The sequence below is a fragment of the Danio rerio genome, chromosome 17 (genome assembly GCF_049306965.1).
Source record: "Danio rerio strain Tuebingen ecotype United States chromosome 17, GRCz12tu, whole genome shotgun sequence".
NCBI classification, from domain to species: domain Eukaryota; kingdom Metazoa; phylum Chordata; class Actinopteri; order Cypriniformes; family Danionidae; genus Danio; species Danio rerio.
Genome location: NC_133192.1, coordinates 7,122,684 through 7,140,821, shown reverse-complemented (window position 1 = coordinate 7,140,821; position 18,138 = coordinate 7,122,684). Strand labels below are relative to the sequence as shown.

At 37.9% G+C, this 18,138-nt stretch overlaps 1 protein-coding gene across 15 annotated transcripts in view; it reads right to left on the bottom strand.

Moving 5' to 3' along the window:
• Positions 1-15,454: 15,454 nt before the first annotated feature.
• plaat1l (phospholipase A and acyltransferase 1-like) overlaps positions 15,455-18,138 on the bottom strand; it is a 31,283-nt gene continuing 28,599 nt past the window's right edge. For 14 of the 15 annotated variants that reach the window (XM_005158574.6, XM_073927559.1, XM_073927553.1 and 11 more), the window contains one exon: positions 15,455-16,055. In XM_005158574.6, coding sequence (XP_005158631.1) covers positions 15,990-16,055 — 66 coding nt within the window. In that variant the 3' untranslated portion in view covers positions 15,455-15,989. The remainder of the gene's footprint in view (positions 16,056-18,138) is intronic. The other variant, NM_001128782.1, reaches the window with a different exon arrangement.

The following is an 18,138-nucleotide window of genomic DNA, read 5'->3' as shown; positions in this document are numbered from 1 at the left end:
TCATTTCGAGGGTGCAGATTGCATACGTTTTATTAATATGTAAAACTTTATTTATTTTATTAATGACTATAACTTTAAATATATAGTTAAAAACTACTATTTTCCCAAGTGTATATAACTTTTACTGTAAGAAAATATCAGAACTCGGTACATACTTTCTGTATTATCTTTGCTTGAACTGAGCCGATCTAATCCTGTTTATATGATTTGAACCTGCTCCCGATCAGGTTTAAGCTAGCAGATCTGTTGCCATGACAACAACTCTCGGATCAGCTTTGAAGAACGAAACGATCCTGGATCGTGTCAAATCGTCAATATCCAAATCCAGCTAACTGAGTAATCCACGTACGAAGAACAGACCGCTGGATTTATAACGCTTTGATCCTAATTGTGGCGTTTTGGTGACTGTCGCTTTAAATTTAAATAAGATTGTGCTTTTTTCAGAAGAGGAGGAAGCTTCAAATGCCTGTGTGTCAGTATAGTGTCAGTTTCAAAAACAAGATTAATGTCTTATATGCTAATGCGGGAGAGATGGCCACTAGTGGGCGGGGCTTTCCCCCTTTGATGACACGTACAAAGGGAGCATGTCAATCTAAGTGTTTCTGACCTCTGTTTTTATCAAATGTGTGATTTTTTTCATAGTAGGTCCCCTTTAAATTGCTGAAGTGAAAGAGATAATTAGTCATTCTGGTTAACGACTGAATTATTCACCATATTCAGCTGGTTTTAGTAATTGAATTGAAGGTCTGACCAGAATCAAGAGCTTCCTGACAACATGGGTTTAAGCCTGCATAATATATTGGTCAGTTTTCAGATAAACACTAATAAAACCATGAACTTTGACCCTTGACCTGTTGAAAGTGCATCTTCTGAATAAGCAAACACACCATTAGCCATCCAATTTGTTCACTCAGTGCTGGTTTTGAGTGTTTTTTTTTCCATTCAGGAATCAAACTTGGGAGCATATACCTAGAGAGACTTGATTATTTTATTTATAGTGCATCGTCTTTGTAAAACTGATAGAGTGCTAAATTGAAATTTCAACATCAAAGGTCAACAGCAGAGAGGAAGGTCCTATAATGCAGTTCATAACCATAAATAAACTGAAAACATCCATAAATCACAGATAAACGGATATTTTTACAGCGCATGCTTAGTCGAAGTCAAATCATACACTGTAAAAAGTGACATATATATATATATATATATACATACACATATACATACAGTGTGTATGTATGTATGTATGTATATATATATATATATATATATATATATATATATATATATATATAGATATATATATATATATAGATAGGGTTAGGGTAACCCTAACTCTAACCCTAACCCTGTGTATGTATATATATATATATATATATATATATATATATATATATATATATATATATATATATATATATATGTATGTGTGTGTGTGTGTGTGTGTGTGTGTGTGTGTGTGTCACTTATCACTTTTTACAGCGTTTGATTTGACTTCGACTAAGCATGCGCTGTAAAAATATCCATTTATCTGTGATTTATGGATGTTTTCAGTTTATTTATGGCTATGAACTGCATTACAGGACCTTCCTCTCTGCTGTTGACCTTTGATGTTGAAATTTCAATTTAGCACTTTATCAGTTTTACAAAGACGACGCACTATGAATAAAATAATCAAGTCTCTCTAGGTACAGTATATGCTCCCAAAAATACTTGAGTTTGGTTCCTGAATGGAAAAAAGTGTGTATATATATATATATATATATATATATATATATATATATATATATATATACATACATACACACACACACACACACACACACACACACACACACACACACACACACACACACTCACCAGCCACTTAAATAGGTACACCATACATTAGTACCAAGTTGGACCCACTTTTGCCTTTAGAACTGCCTTAATCCTTCGTGGCAAAAATTCAACAAGATACTGGAAATATTCCTCAGAGATTTTGCTCCATATTGACATGACAGCATCACGCAGTTGCTGCAGATTTGTCCGCTGCACATCCATGATGAGAATCTCCCGTTCCACCACATTTCTATTGTCCAGTTTTGATGAACCTGTGAGAATTGTAGCCTCAGTTTCCTGTTTTTAGCTGACAGGAGTGGCACCCGGTGTGGTCTTCTGCTGCTGTAGCCCATCTGCCTCAAGGTTGGACGTGTTGTGTGTTCAGAGATGCTCTTCTGCAGACCTCGGTTGGTTATTTGATTTACCGTTGCCTTTCAGCTGGAACCAGTCTGGCCATTCTCCTCTGGCTTCAACAAGGCATTTGCGCCCTCAGAACTGTCACTCACTGGATATTTTTTCCCTTTTTCGGACCATTCTCTGTAAACCCAAGAGATGGTTGTGCGTGAAAATCCCAGTAGATCAACAGCTTCTGAAGCACTCAGACCAGCCCGTCTGACACTAACAACCATGCCACATTCATTTAAATCACATTTCTTCCCCATTCTGATGCTTGGTTTGAACTACAGCATATCGTCATGACCATGTCTACATGCCTAAATGTATTGAGTTGCTGCTATGTGATCGGCTGATTAGAAACTTGCTTCAACAAGCAGTTGGACTACCTAATAAAGTGGCCGGTGAGTGTATATTTCTTCCTGATCTCCCGTATAGAGCTGTTTATAGTAGCTAACAGAAGTGCATGTGAGTGTTTCTATTTAGGTTAATACTGAAGCACAGTAATAAGCGAGCTGATTTTATTTTACATTTGTAATTATTTTCAGTGACGTGAGAGATTTCTTTTATGTGTTAATGCCGTCTCGATGAATTTATTAAGAGATTCAATCTTGCATTCATATGGCGAACAATAGAGAAGAGCCTTAACAGATGAAAGTGCGGCTCCGCTTCACTGATTTCCTCATGCATTTCTATTCCCAGCCGGATTCCTATTATAAAGAAATAATACATGTAGCAGAGGAGTATTAGCCTGCTGTTTAGTCTGTGCTTTTACTTCACTTTTATATAATTAAGGGATGGGAAGATCTGTAATGCTAAAAAAGGAAGCTTTCATATCAGTATGATTCATATTAAATCCCTGCCACTCTCAAACAGGCAACCATGCCACCCTAGCAACAACATAGCAATACCCTACCAATCACCCCAAATACCCTTGCAACTTAATAGCAACACCTTAACCCTAGCAACAACTAGAAAACCACACCACCCTCGCAACTGCAAAGCAACAACCTAGCAACTACCCCAAAATCCTAGCAACACTTAGCAAACCACCCTTACTCTTGCAACTACATAACAACACCTTTGCAAAAGCAAAACAGCACCAAGACCCTAGCAACCATGCCACCCTAGCAACTGCATAACAATACCCTAGCAACCACCCCAAATACCCTTGCAACTGCATAGCAACACCTTAACCCTAGCAACAACTATCAAACCACAACACTCTTGCAACTGCATAGCAACAACCTAGCAACTACCCCGGAATTCTAGCAACACCTAGCAACCACCCTTACCCTAGTAACTGCATAATAGCACCCTTGCAAAAGCAAAACAGCACCAAGACCCTAGCAACCATGCCACCCTAGCAACTGCATAACAATACCCTAGCAACCACCCCAAATACCCTTGCAACTGCATAGCAACACCCTAACCCTAGCATCAACTATCAAACCACGCCACTCTTGCAACCGCGTAGCAACAACCCCCAAATTCTAGCAACACCTAGCAACCACCCTTACTCTTGCAAAGGTGTTGTTATGCAGTTACCAAAGCAAAACAACACCAAGACCCTAGCAACCATGCCATCCTAGCAACTGCATAACAATACCCAAGCAACCACCCCAAATACCCTTGCAACTGCATAGCAACACCCTAACCCTAGCAACAACTATTGAACCACACCACTCTTGCAACTGCGTAGCAACAACCCCTAAATACTAGCTACACCTAGCAACCACCCTTACTCTGGCAACTGCATAACAACACCTTTGCAAAAGCAAAACAGCACCAAGACCCTAGCAACCATGCCACCCTAGCAACTGCATAACAATACCCTAGCAACCACCCCAAATACCCTTGCAACTGCATAGCAACACCTTAACCCTAGCAACAACTATCAAACCACAACACTCTTGCAACTGCATAGCAACAACCTAGCAACTACCCCGGAATTCTAGCAACACCTAGCAACCACCCTTACCCTAGTAACTGCATAACAGCACCCTTTCTAAAGCAAAACAGCACCAAGACCCTAGCAACCATGCCACCCTAGCAACTGCATAACAATACCCTAGCAACCACCCCAAATACCCTTGCAACTGCATAGCAACACCCTAACCCTAGCAATAACTATCAAACCTTGCCACTCTTGCAACCGCGTAGCAACAACCCCCAAATTCTAGCAACACCTAGCAACCACCCTTACTCTTGCAAAGGTGTTGTTATGCAGTTACCAAAGCAAAACAACACCAAGACCCTAGCAACCATGCCATCCTAGCAACTGCATAACAATACCCAAGCAACCACCCCAAATACCCTTGCAACTGCATAGCAACACCCTAACCCTAGCAACAACTATTAAACCACACCACTCTTGCAACTGCGTAGCAACAACCCCTAAATACTAGCTACACCTAGCAACCACCCTTACTCTAGCAACTACATAACACCTTTGCAAAAGCAAAACAGCACCAAGACCCTAGCAACCATGCCACCCTAGCAACTGCAGAACAATACCCTTGCAACTGCATAGCAACACCTTAACCCTAGCAACAACTATCAAACCACAACACTCTTGCAACTGCATAGCAACAACCTAGCAACTACCCCGGAATTCTAGCAACACCTAGCAACCACCCTTACCCTAGTAACTGCATAATAGCACCCTTGCAAAAGCAAAACAGCACCAAAACCCTAGCAACCATGCCACCCTAGCAACTGCATAACAATACCCTAGCAACCACCCCAAATACCCTTGCAACTGCATAGCAACACCTTAACCCTAGCATCAACTATCAAACCACGCCACTCTTGCAACCGCGTAGCAACAACCCCCAAATTCTAGCAACACCTAGCAACCACCCTTACTCTTGAAAAGGTGTTGTTATGCAGTTACCAAAGCAAAACAGCACCAAGACCCTAGCAACCATGCCATCCTAGCAACTGCATAACAATACCCAAGCAACCACCCCAAATACCCTTGCAATTGCATAGCAACACCCTAAACCCTAGCAACAACTATTGAACCACACCACTCTTGCAACTGCGTAGCAACAACCCCTAAATACTAGCTACACCTAGCAACCACCCTTACTCTGGCAACTGCATAACAACACCTTTGCAAAAGCAAAACAGCACCAAGACCCTAGCAACCATGGCATCCTAGTAACTGCATAACAATACCCAAGCAACCACCCCAAATACCCTTGCAACTGCTTAACAACACCCTAACCCTAGCAACAACTATTAAGCCACACCACTCTTGCAACTGCGCAGCAACAACCCCAAAATTCTAGCAACTACCCTTACTCTAGCAACACCTTAACCCTAGCAATAGCAAAACAGAACCCAAGACATATATATATATATATATATATATATATATATATATATATATATATATATATATATATATATATATATATATATATATAGTTCGAGCCTCGGCTGGGTCAGTTGGCGTTTCTGTGGGGAGTTTGCATGTTCTTCCTGCGTTCGCTTGGGTTTCCTCCGGGTACTCTGGTTTCCCCCACAGTCCAAAGACACGTGGTACATTGAATTGGGTAGGCTAAATTGTCTGTAGTATATGAGTGTGAATGGGGGTGTGTGTGGATGTTTCCTGGAGATGGGTTGCGGCTAGAAGGGCATGCACTGCGTAAAAGCGTGCTGGATTAGTTGGTGGTTCTGTGGCGACCCCGGATTAATAAAGGGACTAAGCTGAAAAGGAAATTTATATATATATATATATATATATATATATATATATATATATATATATATATATATATATTAAGGGTGTCACGATTTTGATTTTTAATCGAAATCGATCGAAATTTATGCTCAATTTCGATTATCGAATCAAAAAATAGAATCGTCGATGCTGCCACGCCTCCATGTCATGTTAGCTTGGCTTGCCAAGCGGGAAAAAAACATGCTTGTTGAAGTGCTTGTTAAACTGCAAATGCAGGAGACCCGTCGACAGAGCTTAAATCCTCTCCTCTTTTAATGAAGTCGCCGGTGTGGAAGTATTTTGGATTTCCAGTTAGTTATGTTGACAACGTTCGTGTTGTCGACAAAAAAAAACACAGTTTGCAAGCTCTGCTATATACATATTACGGTTGGGATGATAGACGATGGGCGCATCGCGATCCTCCGCTACAAATCCGCTCGCGAAAAGTACACACTCAGGCCCTGTTTACACTAATATGTCTTTGTTTTTAAATGGAATTTTAGAACGACAACGATCCACATCCACAGTGGCGTGTAGCATTTCTGATCAGCCCTCCTTCCTCACAACCGCTGAAAACGCACATCACGTGACAACACACACTCATTCACACACAGACACAGACGCACACACATTGTCATGCGCTCGAGACAGCGGGTCAAGGCAGTCAGCGGGTCAGTAGACTGCTTCCATCTTTCACTTTCACACAAGTACTTAGTCATTTTAGCGAACACCTCAGATACTGTTGGCAGGTTTCTGTTGGTTGTGCACCTTTTTAACCGACGCCATTATAACGACACAGATCACTGCCTATTCACAAGTCCCAAAAAAAAGTGATTGACAGGTGGTAATTATGTGTGTAACTTACCTTTATTCATTTACTGTATGATCTGTTTACGGGTAAAACAAAGACCATGCAAGTCAGGTAGTTTAAATGGTAGGCTACAAATAATTAATTCGTTATTAATCAATTAATTATTCATAATCGAATCGAATCGTGACTTTAGAATCGAAAATGTAATCGAATCGAGGATTTGGAGGATCGTGACACCCTTAATATATATATATATATATATATATATATATATATATACTCCCACACACACATATTTTATGATAGCGGATTTAATTTTGATTTGTAATTGTAATTTACTGTAAAAGCTCTATAAACAATAATGTCACCTGGAAGAATGAACTTAAAAGCTTGTTATTGAAATCCATCTGAAATATTAAAATATCATATAATCACAGTTTCATAATATGAGACTGTTTAATTACACACAGCTAGCTTTGACAGAGAGTGTGCTGTATATTTGCAGCCACAGTGACTGCTTAAGTTAATTGACTGTCTTAATGCCAGACATGCAAATACGATTCTGAATAATTAATTATGCAAATGATTTTGAAGTGCCTGTTTGAGTCCCTCCCTGAAATCATTTTAGTGTTTGCTTATGTTTCTCCTTCTGCACAATGCTTTAAAGGATTGTTTTTCTTCAACCAGCTCATAGTTAATATTTAACATCAGTGGTGGTTCTAGTGTAAATGGCACCCTGGGCGAACCACCCTATATCCAACTACACAACCCCCCCCCCCCCCCCAAAAAAAAAAAACAGAACCATAGAGAAGCTAAGTGGTTAACTATTTATTACTCCCATTGGAATGCATGTAATTATCTCAAACAAACAATTGAGACAGCAAACAAAGAAACTGAAATGTTACTGATATTTTGCTACATCTGGGGCCTCATGTACGAAGACTTGCGTGGAAATCTTACTAAAACATTGCGTACGCACAAAGCTGTAAATGTGCGCACGCAGAAAAAAATTCAGATGTATGAAACACTGCGTACGCCGAATCTCACGCATATTCTTTTGTACATCTGAATGAACGTGAAACTGAGCGCAACATGCACGAGTACAAAACCCCTCCCTGCCTCCTCCCCCGTATGAATTTGCTAATGACTATGCTAATGGCAAAACCCAACGAAAAAGCAATGGCAAAAGCAAGCAAAAAAAGAAACTTTGAACAGAATGTGAATTGGAGGTGCTGCTTTCGGAGGTAGACCGGAGAAGAGCGGTGTTATTTGCAAGTTTGTTCTCCGGAATTAGCAACAAAAGAAAAAAATAGAGTGGGAGAGTTTAGCTGATGCGGTCAACACAGTTGGGTCTGAACATCGCACTGAGTGCATTAAAAAATAGAAATAGTGTGGTTTATATCTGTAAAATGTTGCAGGACGCTTAACAGTCTCAGTGGTGCTACTCGTAAGACGCATGTGATCATGACTTGATATGTTCGAGCATGAACTCGGCTCGAATCCAGCGTCTGATGAACTCTTTCTTGTTTTTTCCACCGCTACATATCAGATTTTGCCAACTATTTATCACGAGAAAGACAAGTAGGAATCATCAATAAGTTCATATCAATAAGCATCATATTTTATTTGCACATTTATTGAATGGAAATGTTTCTGATTCACGCATGCAAATTCATCTTCAGATAGTGTCTTTATAGCAATGTGCGTGCAGTAGATCGCTCAGATTACATTGGGAAAACAGGCGACTGCTGCAAATTGTGCTTTAATGTTTAGCTGGTCAAATGTATGGTATGGAAACCTTATATACCTGCTGAACCCGTCTCATACAGCTGCCATTGCAAGGCTCAGACACTTTGTAGAGAGCGATTTAACACAACTGCCTCTAGGAGTCGCCAATGGAAATAAAACAGACACGCACAAAAAATGTGCGTACGCCAGCCATAAAGCTGCCGTGAAGCTGCGCACATTCCCACGTTCAGTTCATTGTTAGTAAATCCAAACGTGAGCGATTCTGAGCGTGAAACCTGGCGTACTCAAAGTTTTTGTGCGTACGCAGCGTTGATACATGAGGCCCCTGGACCTTTCTTGCCCTTTTTTTTTTTGCTGAAAAGTCATCAATTATATCATCATATAGCCCATTAAAGTAACCTCCAGTTGCGTTGCTAGACACATTGGCCACGCACCACTACCCAAAAAAATACATTTTAATTAATTAATATTAATAAATATAACTGCCTGTGTTGCTGTTCTTTGACACCAGGAGCTGTGTAATGCTTCATTCATCTAATTAATTAAATTAAATTGATAAAACTTACTTAAAGCCTCTGACTCATGTTTTAACCTGGGAGGAGTAGGAAATGTCCAACAAAGCAGAGCAGCACGTGAGGCGTGCGGGAATGGTTTTCTTCACGCATGCGTCAGTTTGCTTTCACCAGCGTTGTTTCGGTTGCACATAGAGAATAACAAACTTGCGCATGCAAAAGACGCCAAATGTGAATGACCTCTAGCGCCTTTATTCTGGGATTGCCATCCTAAATTTATACACTTGCATAAAGTAAATCATATCTCTGTTAAAATCTGTTTTTTTTTTTTTTTGCACCGTATCCCCGTACCGCCCCCAGCCGCCTGGGCAATCACCCATATTGCCCATGCCTAAATCCTCCACTGTTTAACATTCAGTCTGCTCATGCTTGTTTGTTTTTGTAGTTATTTACGTAACTGCAACTGTATATCATTTTAAATAATTATTGTCATCATTTAGTTAATTAGTTAAGTACTATAACTTTTAAATATAAATTAATAATAACTTATAGATTATCATTTAATTATGTATTGAATTCCTATTTCTTTACTATATTGAGGGTGCTTTCACACCTGTGAATCGATTCAGTTGTTCCGAAACAGAGATTACAATTGTTACATTGTTGCTCTTCGCTCTTGGAGCGGTTCGCTTTCACACTGCAAAGTTTCTAATCGTACCAAAAGAGCTAAAACAAGTCACGTGCGAGTAAACTCTCCTCGCATTGATCAGAGTGTCAGGGTTTATTTTGCAGCGTCCGGCTAAGCTGTCAGAAGAGGTGGTGGTTTGGTGGTGATTGACAAGGTGCGTGCGCGACGTGTCTGAGGAGAGATGCGGTGGGGAGGGGTGAGAAGGGTGCGCGACGATGCCTATTTGAGGACCGGGAGGGAGACGCGAGATTACCGAGAGATTATCATTCGTTTGCGGGCATCCGGAGACTCGCGAAACTTCCCGCCATACTCATAATTCTCTCTTCATATAGCCGTAAGCCTATTACATATCCATAAAACACTGTGATATAACCGCGCTCGGATCGGATCGCTTTCTCACTGTAATCGAACCGCTCCAGGGTTCGTTTCAATCGAGCCGAGACCACCTCATTCAAGCGATCTCGGAGCGATTACTTTGGCGCGGAACAGAGCGATTGCCCTGTTCACATATGCCAAACGAACCGCGCTAACTGAGCAAACGAGACACGTTCCAAAACAAAAGTGTAGGTGTGAAAGCACCCTTAGTTTGTATAATCAGGCAGCACGATGACTCAGGGGTTAGCACTGTCGCCTCACAGCAAGATCGCTGGTTCGAGATAGAGGTCTGCATGGACCGTGGGACCCGACCAGATTTCTTGCGGTGCGTCAATAAATTTCTGAATAAAGCGCGGGAGCGGTCAGTAACTGGTGTAATTTGAACGAGAGCGGGCAGTCTAATCATATTGCTCCCGAGCGTATGTGTGTGAATGAGAGAGCGTGATGCTGTGTTTAGCTTGTTTGTTGCTGTCTTTGTGTGTGTGTCTGAATGAGAGAGAGAGCTTGGTGCTGTCTATGTGTGTGTGTGTTTGTGTGAGTGAGTGAGTGAGTGAGTGAGTGAGTGAGTGAGTGAAAGAGAGCGTGATGCCTTGTGTCGCTTGCTTGATGCTGTGTGTCTATGTGTGTGTGCTTATACAGAAAACGGGGGGACAGAAAACGGGGACGGTCGGGCGGCGAGACAACAAATGCTGAATATGTTTATATGATCTGATATGACTTTCCAGTAATCATATTTGCATCTTGTCACAATCACAACTGACTTTTAATTAATGTAGACTTGTTTTTACTCAGTTAATCATGCTTCAAAATGTATTTTTGTTTTAAAAAGATCCTTTAGTAATGAAATTCATTGTCAGTCACAGACAATAATATCTGTTTCAATAAGCTCATTTAGTAGGCCTGTGGTCCGTCTTTATGTCTCTCTAAATATATATATATATATATATATATATATATATATATATATATATATATATATATATATATATATATATATATATATATATATATATATATGGTAAAATAGTGTTTTCTGTTTGGCGTGATCTTGAGAATGATTCACAGAAGCCTGCTGATTTTTCTGAGAAGTAATCAAGATTTGAAGTAGGTCTGCTCTTCTCTTGTTTGATGGTGTCTGGAGAGCTTGAGGTTTATTGATCTAGTTATTAAAGTCACAGCTACACAGACCTGGAGTCAAAAGGTTTGTCATTAGTGTACTTTCACTGTCTCAGTGTTTTATTTTATAGTTGTGTAACTATTCGTTTGAAGGGGGATCCTCTGAGAACTTTCGACTGGTTGTTGCTAGAAGGGATACAGCTGTGGCCGGAAGTTCATTCGGAAATGTAAAAACAGCTATTATACTGAATATTATTTTATTATTTATTGAATTACCCATGAAATTGTATTTTATTAAAGATTAGCCCCACCCCAACCATAAACCTCCCCCTCACAGTAATGTTAAAACAGCTATTATAGAGTATTATTCATATTATTTATTAAATTACCCATTAATTATACTCTATCAACGTCTACCCCTATCCCAATGCTAATATTAACCATTACAGTAATGTAAAAATAGCTATTATACAGAGTATTATTCATATTATTTATTAAATTGCCCATTAAATTGTACTTTATAAACATTTATCCCCATGCCAACCCTAAACATCCCCCTCACAGAAATATAAAACCAGCGACTACACAGAGAATTATTCATTTTATTTATTCAATTACCAAGTAAATTGTATTTTATTAATATACCCCTACCCCAACCCTAAATCTCCCCCTCACAGAAATGTAAAAACAGCCACTACACAGAATGTTACCCCACTGAAAAAAACTGCTTAAACCAGCCTAGGCTGGTTGGCTGGTTTTAGCTGGTGGACCAGGCTGGTTTTAGAGGGGTTTTGGCCACTTCCAGGCTGGTTTCCAGCCACTTCCAGCCTGGTCTTAGCTGATCAGGCTGGGAGATGACCAGCTAAAACCAGCTTGACCAGCCTAGCCAGGATGGGACCCCAGCCAAAACCAGCTATGTCCAGCTTAAACAGGCTGGTCAAGCTGGTTTTAGCTGGATTTAGCTGGTCATTTTCCAACCAGACTAGCTAAAACTAGGCTGGAAATGGCTGGAAACCAGCCTGGAAATGGCCAAAACCCCTCTAAACCAGGCTGGTCAACCAGCTAAAACCAGCCAACCAGCCTAGGCTGGTTTAAGCTGGATTTTTCAGGGTATTCATATTATTTATTAAATTACCCATTAAGTTGTACTTTATTAAAATTCACCCCCACCCCAACCTTAAACCTACCCCTTACAGAAAAAATATGAATTATTGCTGTTCAATGTTACTAAAATTCTCCTATGTGACTATCCGCAGCTATACCTAGACTTGACACTTTCCTTCCGACTTCCGACTGTTCTGACGCCATTATCTCTGAAAATAAACAATAGCTAAGCTTTTCCACATTTAATACAAAATGTTTTATGTCTGAAAAATGATGTGTAAATATGAAGCTAGTTATAAAACTTACACTCTGTCGAAGTCTTCTGATAAATCCTGTTAATCAGAGAATTTTGGCGGGCGTAATCCAGTCACGGAGCAATTAGAAACAAAGTGGCCATCACTGTGAGTTTGTTGATGTCTGTGCTAAGTGTTTTAAAACATTCATAGCTTAATATTCCCAAATTTATGCTGAATTTAGTACGTAAATCGATGTGAGATGGTTGCAGAAACATAATTGCTCGTATGTCGTCTGTATGGTAAGTAGCCACATTAGCCGCTAGCCTGCTAGCTAAATGGTAGTCTGTTTTTGTAAAGCTGCCAATTACATATCAGCAAGTGTCAAGCTGTGTTGATATTTTAGTTTATTTTCATCACATTTATGTAATAGTTAATCATTTTTAATTATAATTAATCAACAGGCAATATTTGCCCATATGAAAGTACTATAATTTACAGGAAATACTTGAACAAATTTTGAAGTATAGCCTACTATTGTAAAGTAGGACAACTTAAATTTATTTTTGTGGTAATTTTATAATTGATATGCTAATACAACTATAGTAATGAAGAAATGACTATTACTGTACTAAATTCTCTACAACTATACTACAACACACCCTGTTTTTATAGTAAACCCTAAAGTATAGTATTTATTAGTATATCAGTTTGCTATAGTTAATACTGCAGTATGATGTAGCACTTTTTAACAAAAAGTTGTATACAGTATAATACACTTAACTATATAATTAATTACAACATAGTCGTATATGAATTACTAGAGTATTTTGTAATGTGTGTGCCTTTTAGTACCAATAAGGATCTTTTTATTTTTTATTATTATTTTGGTTTAACATTATTACAAAAATAACAGTATCATATTCTTTTTAATAAATTAGTATTGATTTGTTATATCATATTTTAATATATTATCACAATCATAAACTCACTGGTATGTGTATGTTACTGCCTTTCTTATGTAGGCTATTTAACGACTAATGAAGTCTTATGCAGGCAATAAATATCTTACTTCCTCTTTACAAATAACGTCCTTTTATGTTGATATTTTAGACTTTCTTATGACCTTTTAAAGTCTTTATTTAGGGAACTGACCCCCTCACACCTGCTGTAGTCCTCTATGCTCTGCTGTCAACCCTGAAATCACCCAAAATACAGAAAACAGATGATCTGCCATGAGGGTTTGTCGCCCTCTGCTGGTGCCAGATTGCACCTCTTTTGTGTATTTTCAAACAAGTCATGGATTTCATATTTGAGGATACCTCAAAAGTCAGCTTCTCAAAATATACACTGAGGGAAAAGCCAGAATCGCAAAATATAAAGGATTTTTTTATGGCAAGAAATTACCTTAAAGCAGGAAATAAACCAAGAATTCTGAAGTAAGCCAAAAAGGGGAACACAGGAATCACAGGAACTCAGAAATATTAAGAAAAAAAGTCAGAACAGCAAATTATAATCTCAGAATTCAGAGTTTATTTCCTGCAATTCTGACTTTTTTAACCTCTGAATGTAAATTTATTTCTTGAATTCCTGACATCTTTTTTTTTATTATTGGTTTTGAGTTTATTTCTTGCATTTCCGACTACTTTTTACCTCTGAATTCTGAGTTTACTTCTTTTAGTTCTGACTTCTTTTTTTTTTACCCAATTTTGAGTATTTATACTTGCAATTCAGATTTCCCCCCTCTGAATTTAGAGTAGTTCTTGCTGTTGTGACTTTTTATTAACATCTGAATTATGAGCTTATTTCCTGCAGTTCTGACTTTTTCTTTACCTCGGAATTCAGTTTATTTCTAGCATTTCGAACTTTAATTTTAACCTCTAAATCCTTAGTTTAGTTCTAGCATTTCTAACTTTATTTTTACCCTCTGAATTCAGTTTATTTCTTGCAGTTCTGACATTTTTATCTCTGAATTCATATTAGTTCTTGCATTTCTAACTTTTTTAACCTCTAAATTCCGTTTATTTCTTGCATTTCTGACTATTTTTTTCTGTGACTGATTTTGAGTTTATTTCTTGCAATTCTGACTCCCCCCCCCACCACCCCCCCCCCCCCCACCCCCGAATTCTGAGTTTATTTCATGCAGTGCTGACATTTATATTTACCTCTGATTTTTGAGTTTATTTCTTAAAGTTCTGATGTTCGTTTCTTGCATTTGTGACTTTTTTAAAACGTTTGAATTCTGAGTTGCTGGTTTTTTTTTTTTTGCATTTCTGACATTTTTACCGCTGAATTTATAGTTTAGTTCTTTTAGTCTGACCTTTTTTTTAACCCAATTTTGAGTTATTACTTGCAATTCAAATTTCCCCCTTCTCTTTTTTAACCTCTGATATCATTGTTTAGTTCTAGCATTTCTAACTTTATTTTTACCCTCTGAATTCAGTTTATTTCTTGCAGTTCTGACATTTTTACCTCTAAATTCAGTTTAGTTCTAGCAATTCTAACTCTTTTTTTTTTTTTTTTTTTGTAAATTCCGAGTTTATTTCTGACGTTTTTTTCAACCTGAATTCTGAGTTTAATTCTTGCAGTGCTGACTTTTCTTTACCTCTGATTTTTGAGTTTATTTCTTGCAATTCTGACTTTTTTTGTTACCCTCTGAATTCTGAGTCTATTACTTGCAGTTCTGACATTTTTATCTGTAAATTCGGTTTAGTTCTAGCATTTCTAACTTTTTTTTTTTACCTCTGAGTTCGGAGTTTGTCTTACAGTTCTGATGTTTTTCCTCAGAATTCAGTGGTTAAAAAGACAGAACTAGAAAAAATAAACTCAGAATTCAGAGGTAAAAAAATACAATATATAAGTCAGCACTGCATTACAACTTCAGACTTGTGGAAAAACCAAAAAACAAGATTTCATTTAAGTCATTTTATTAAACATTTAATAAACACTCTTTAAAAACATTACAATTTAACACAAATTTTGGTTAATTAGAATGAATAAATGTAGATTAAAAACATCACATTTATATAAATCTATAAGACCAGAGACATTTAATTTCTCATTAAGATCCGGTTCTAAATGGGAAAAACAGTACTACATACTACTAACAGTACTACAACCTACTACATTTCTTTCTAAGTAATTAAACCCAGTTTTACAAAATATACAAACAACATTTTGTTGGTTTAATGTAAATAATCTGACATTTGTTGGCACAGTGTACATCGTTTATTCTAAACCCAATGCAGACCTGTTTTATCTGCTGCCATCTTCTGGAGAGAGACGGACATAACACATTCATCTCCAAAATAATAAAACATATTCAGATACAAAAACACAGATTATAATGAGGCTACACTTTAATTTAGATGATTCAACCTCTTCATTTGATTCATTGTTTTGGCAAAATCTCAAAAGAAAGCATGTTTCTGTGTCTTCATTCAGCATCATGCGTCTCTTAAATCTTTCTCTTCTCAAATAAGTCTTTCCAGGTGGGAACTATCTTGGAATAAACTTTTTCGATCTGAAAACGACATTCAAAAATGTTAATTGAAAGCTCTCGACTGACAATGTTATTTCCCCCAAACAACCTAATGACATTTTATAATGAGAGTGGAAAGTCCTACAACACATACCAGTAATAATCCTTTCACTAACGTTAGTCATCTACACAAGTAAACATTAGTCAATTTCAACATTTGCTAATGTATTATTGAAGTCAGACATTGTATTTGTCAATTTTAGTTAATGCACTTAAAGAACATACAACACAGCATTAGTAAAGATTAATGAACGGCTATCAAAACAAAGGCTATTGTTAGTTCAAGTCAGCTCTCATTTACTAGTCAGATTTCAGGAGATGTTTTCCTCTTTTGAACGCAAAAGAATATAAAAAATATTGGATAAAAGATAGAAGGTTAAAATATGTTAGAAACAGGTAACAGTGGACCTCCATATTATTTTATTCCAACTCAAACATGGGTGACAAAGTGGCTCAGTGGTTAGCACTGTCGCTTCACAGCAAAAGGGTTGCTGGTTTGAGACCCGGCTGGGCAAGTTAGCATTTCTGTGTGGAGTTTGCATGTTCTCCCCTTATTGGCATGGGTTTCCTCTGGCTGCTTCGGTTTCTCCCACAGTCCAAACACATGCGCTATAGCTGAATTAAATAAACTAAATTGGCCGTAGTCTATGAGTGTGTATGGGTGTTTCCCAGTACTGGTTTGCAGCTGGAAGGGCATCTGCTGCGTAAAACATATGCTGGGTAAGTTGGCGGTTCATTCCGCTGCATCGACGCCTGATAAATAAAGGGACTAAACAGCAGAAAAATGAATGAAAGAAATTGACCGTAGTGTACAACTAGTGTAGTCAGATTGCAAGTATTTGAAAAAGTAGTTTACTCTAATTACAAGTACTTAATATCTGGACTCGCGTAATCTAGATTTTGTATAATCGGTTTCTACCCAGCTCTGAGTGTTAGTACCAGGCGCGCATTTAGGGATTCCGGGACCCTAAGCAATTCCAACCAACAGTCCTAATATGCACCCTTTGTGTTATAAATTGATTATTTATTTTGTTGTCTCTTTTTTATATTACTAATTTTTTATTCCTTCTGATTTGACTACTGCACTGATCCATGAATAGGGCGGGGGACAAATTTGTACGAATGTAAAAATGACATAATTTTATTTGTTTGCATATAATTATACAGTTGAAGTCAGCATTATTAGCCCCCCTGTTTATTATTTGCCCAATTTCATTTTTAATAACTGATTTATTTTCTCTTTGTCATGATGACAGTAAATAATACTTGATATTTTTCAAGACACTTCTATACAGCTTAAAGTGACTTTTAAAGGCTTAACTAGGGTAATTAGGTTAACTAGGCAGGTTAGGGTAATTAGGCAAGTTATTGTATAACGATGGTTTGTTCTGTAGACTATCGAATAAAAATATAGCTTAAAGGGGCTAATAATTTTGACCTTAAAAATTAAAAACTGCTTTTATTTTAGCCAAAATAAAACAAATAAGACTTTCTCCAGAAGAAAAAATATGATCAGACATACTGCGAAAATGTTCTTGCTCTGTTAAACATCATTTGGGAATTATTTAAATAAGAAAAAAAACTCAAAGGGGACTAATAATTCTGACTTCAACTGTATATTTGATACTTTTAGGTTTTTATTTATCCACCCCAGAGTGTTACCAATTTTACTTTCACACACTGACAAAACAGACATACCAATGGGCTATATGCACAGCTCGTGTTTTTCAGCCAACAATAAACTTCCTGTGAAGGTTTACATGACTTTTCAATTTGGTTTCTGCTTGTTAACCCAAATTTCTAATCAGTCAATTGCATGGCAGCAACTCAATGCATTTAGGCATGTAGACATCAAGCAAGACGATCTGCTGCAGGTCAAACTGAGCATCAGAATGGGGAAGAAAGGGGATTTAAGTGACTTTGAGTGTTACAGAAACTGCTGATCTACTGTGATTTTCACACACAATCATCTCTAGGGTTTACAGAGAATGGTCTGACAAAGAGAAAATATCCAGTGAGAGACAGTTCTGTGGGCACAAATTCCTTGTTGAGGCCAGAGGTCAGA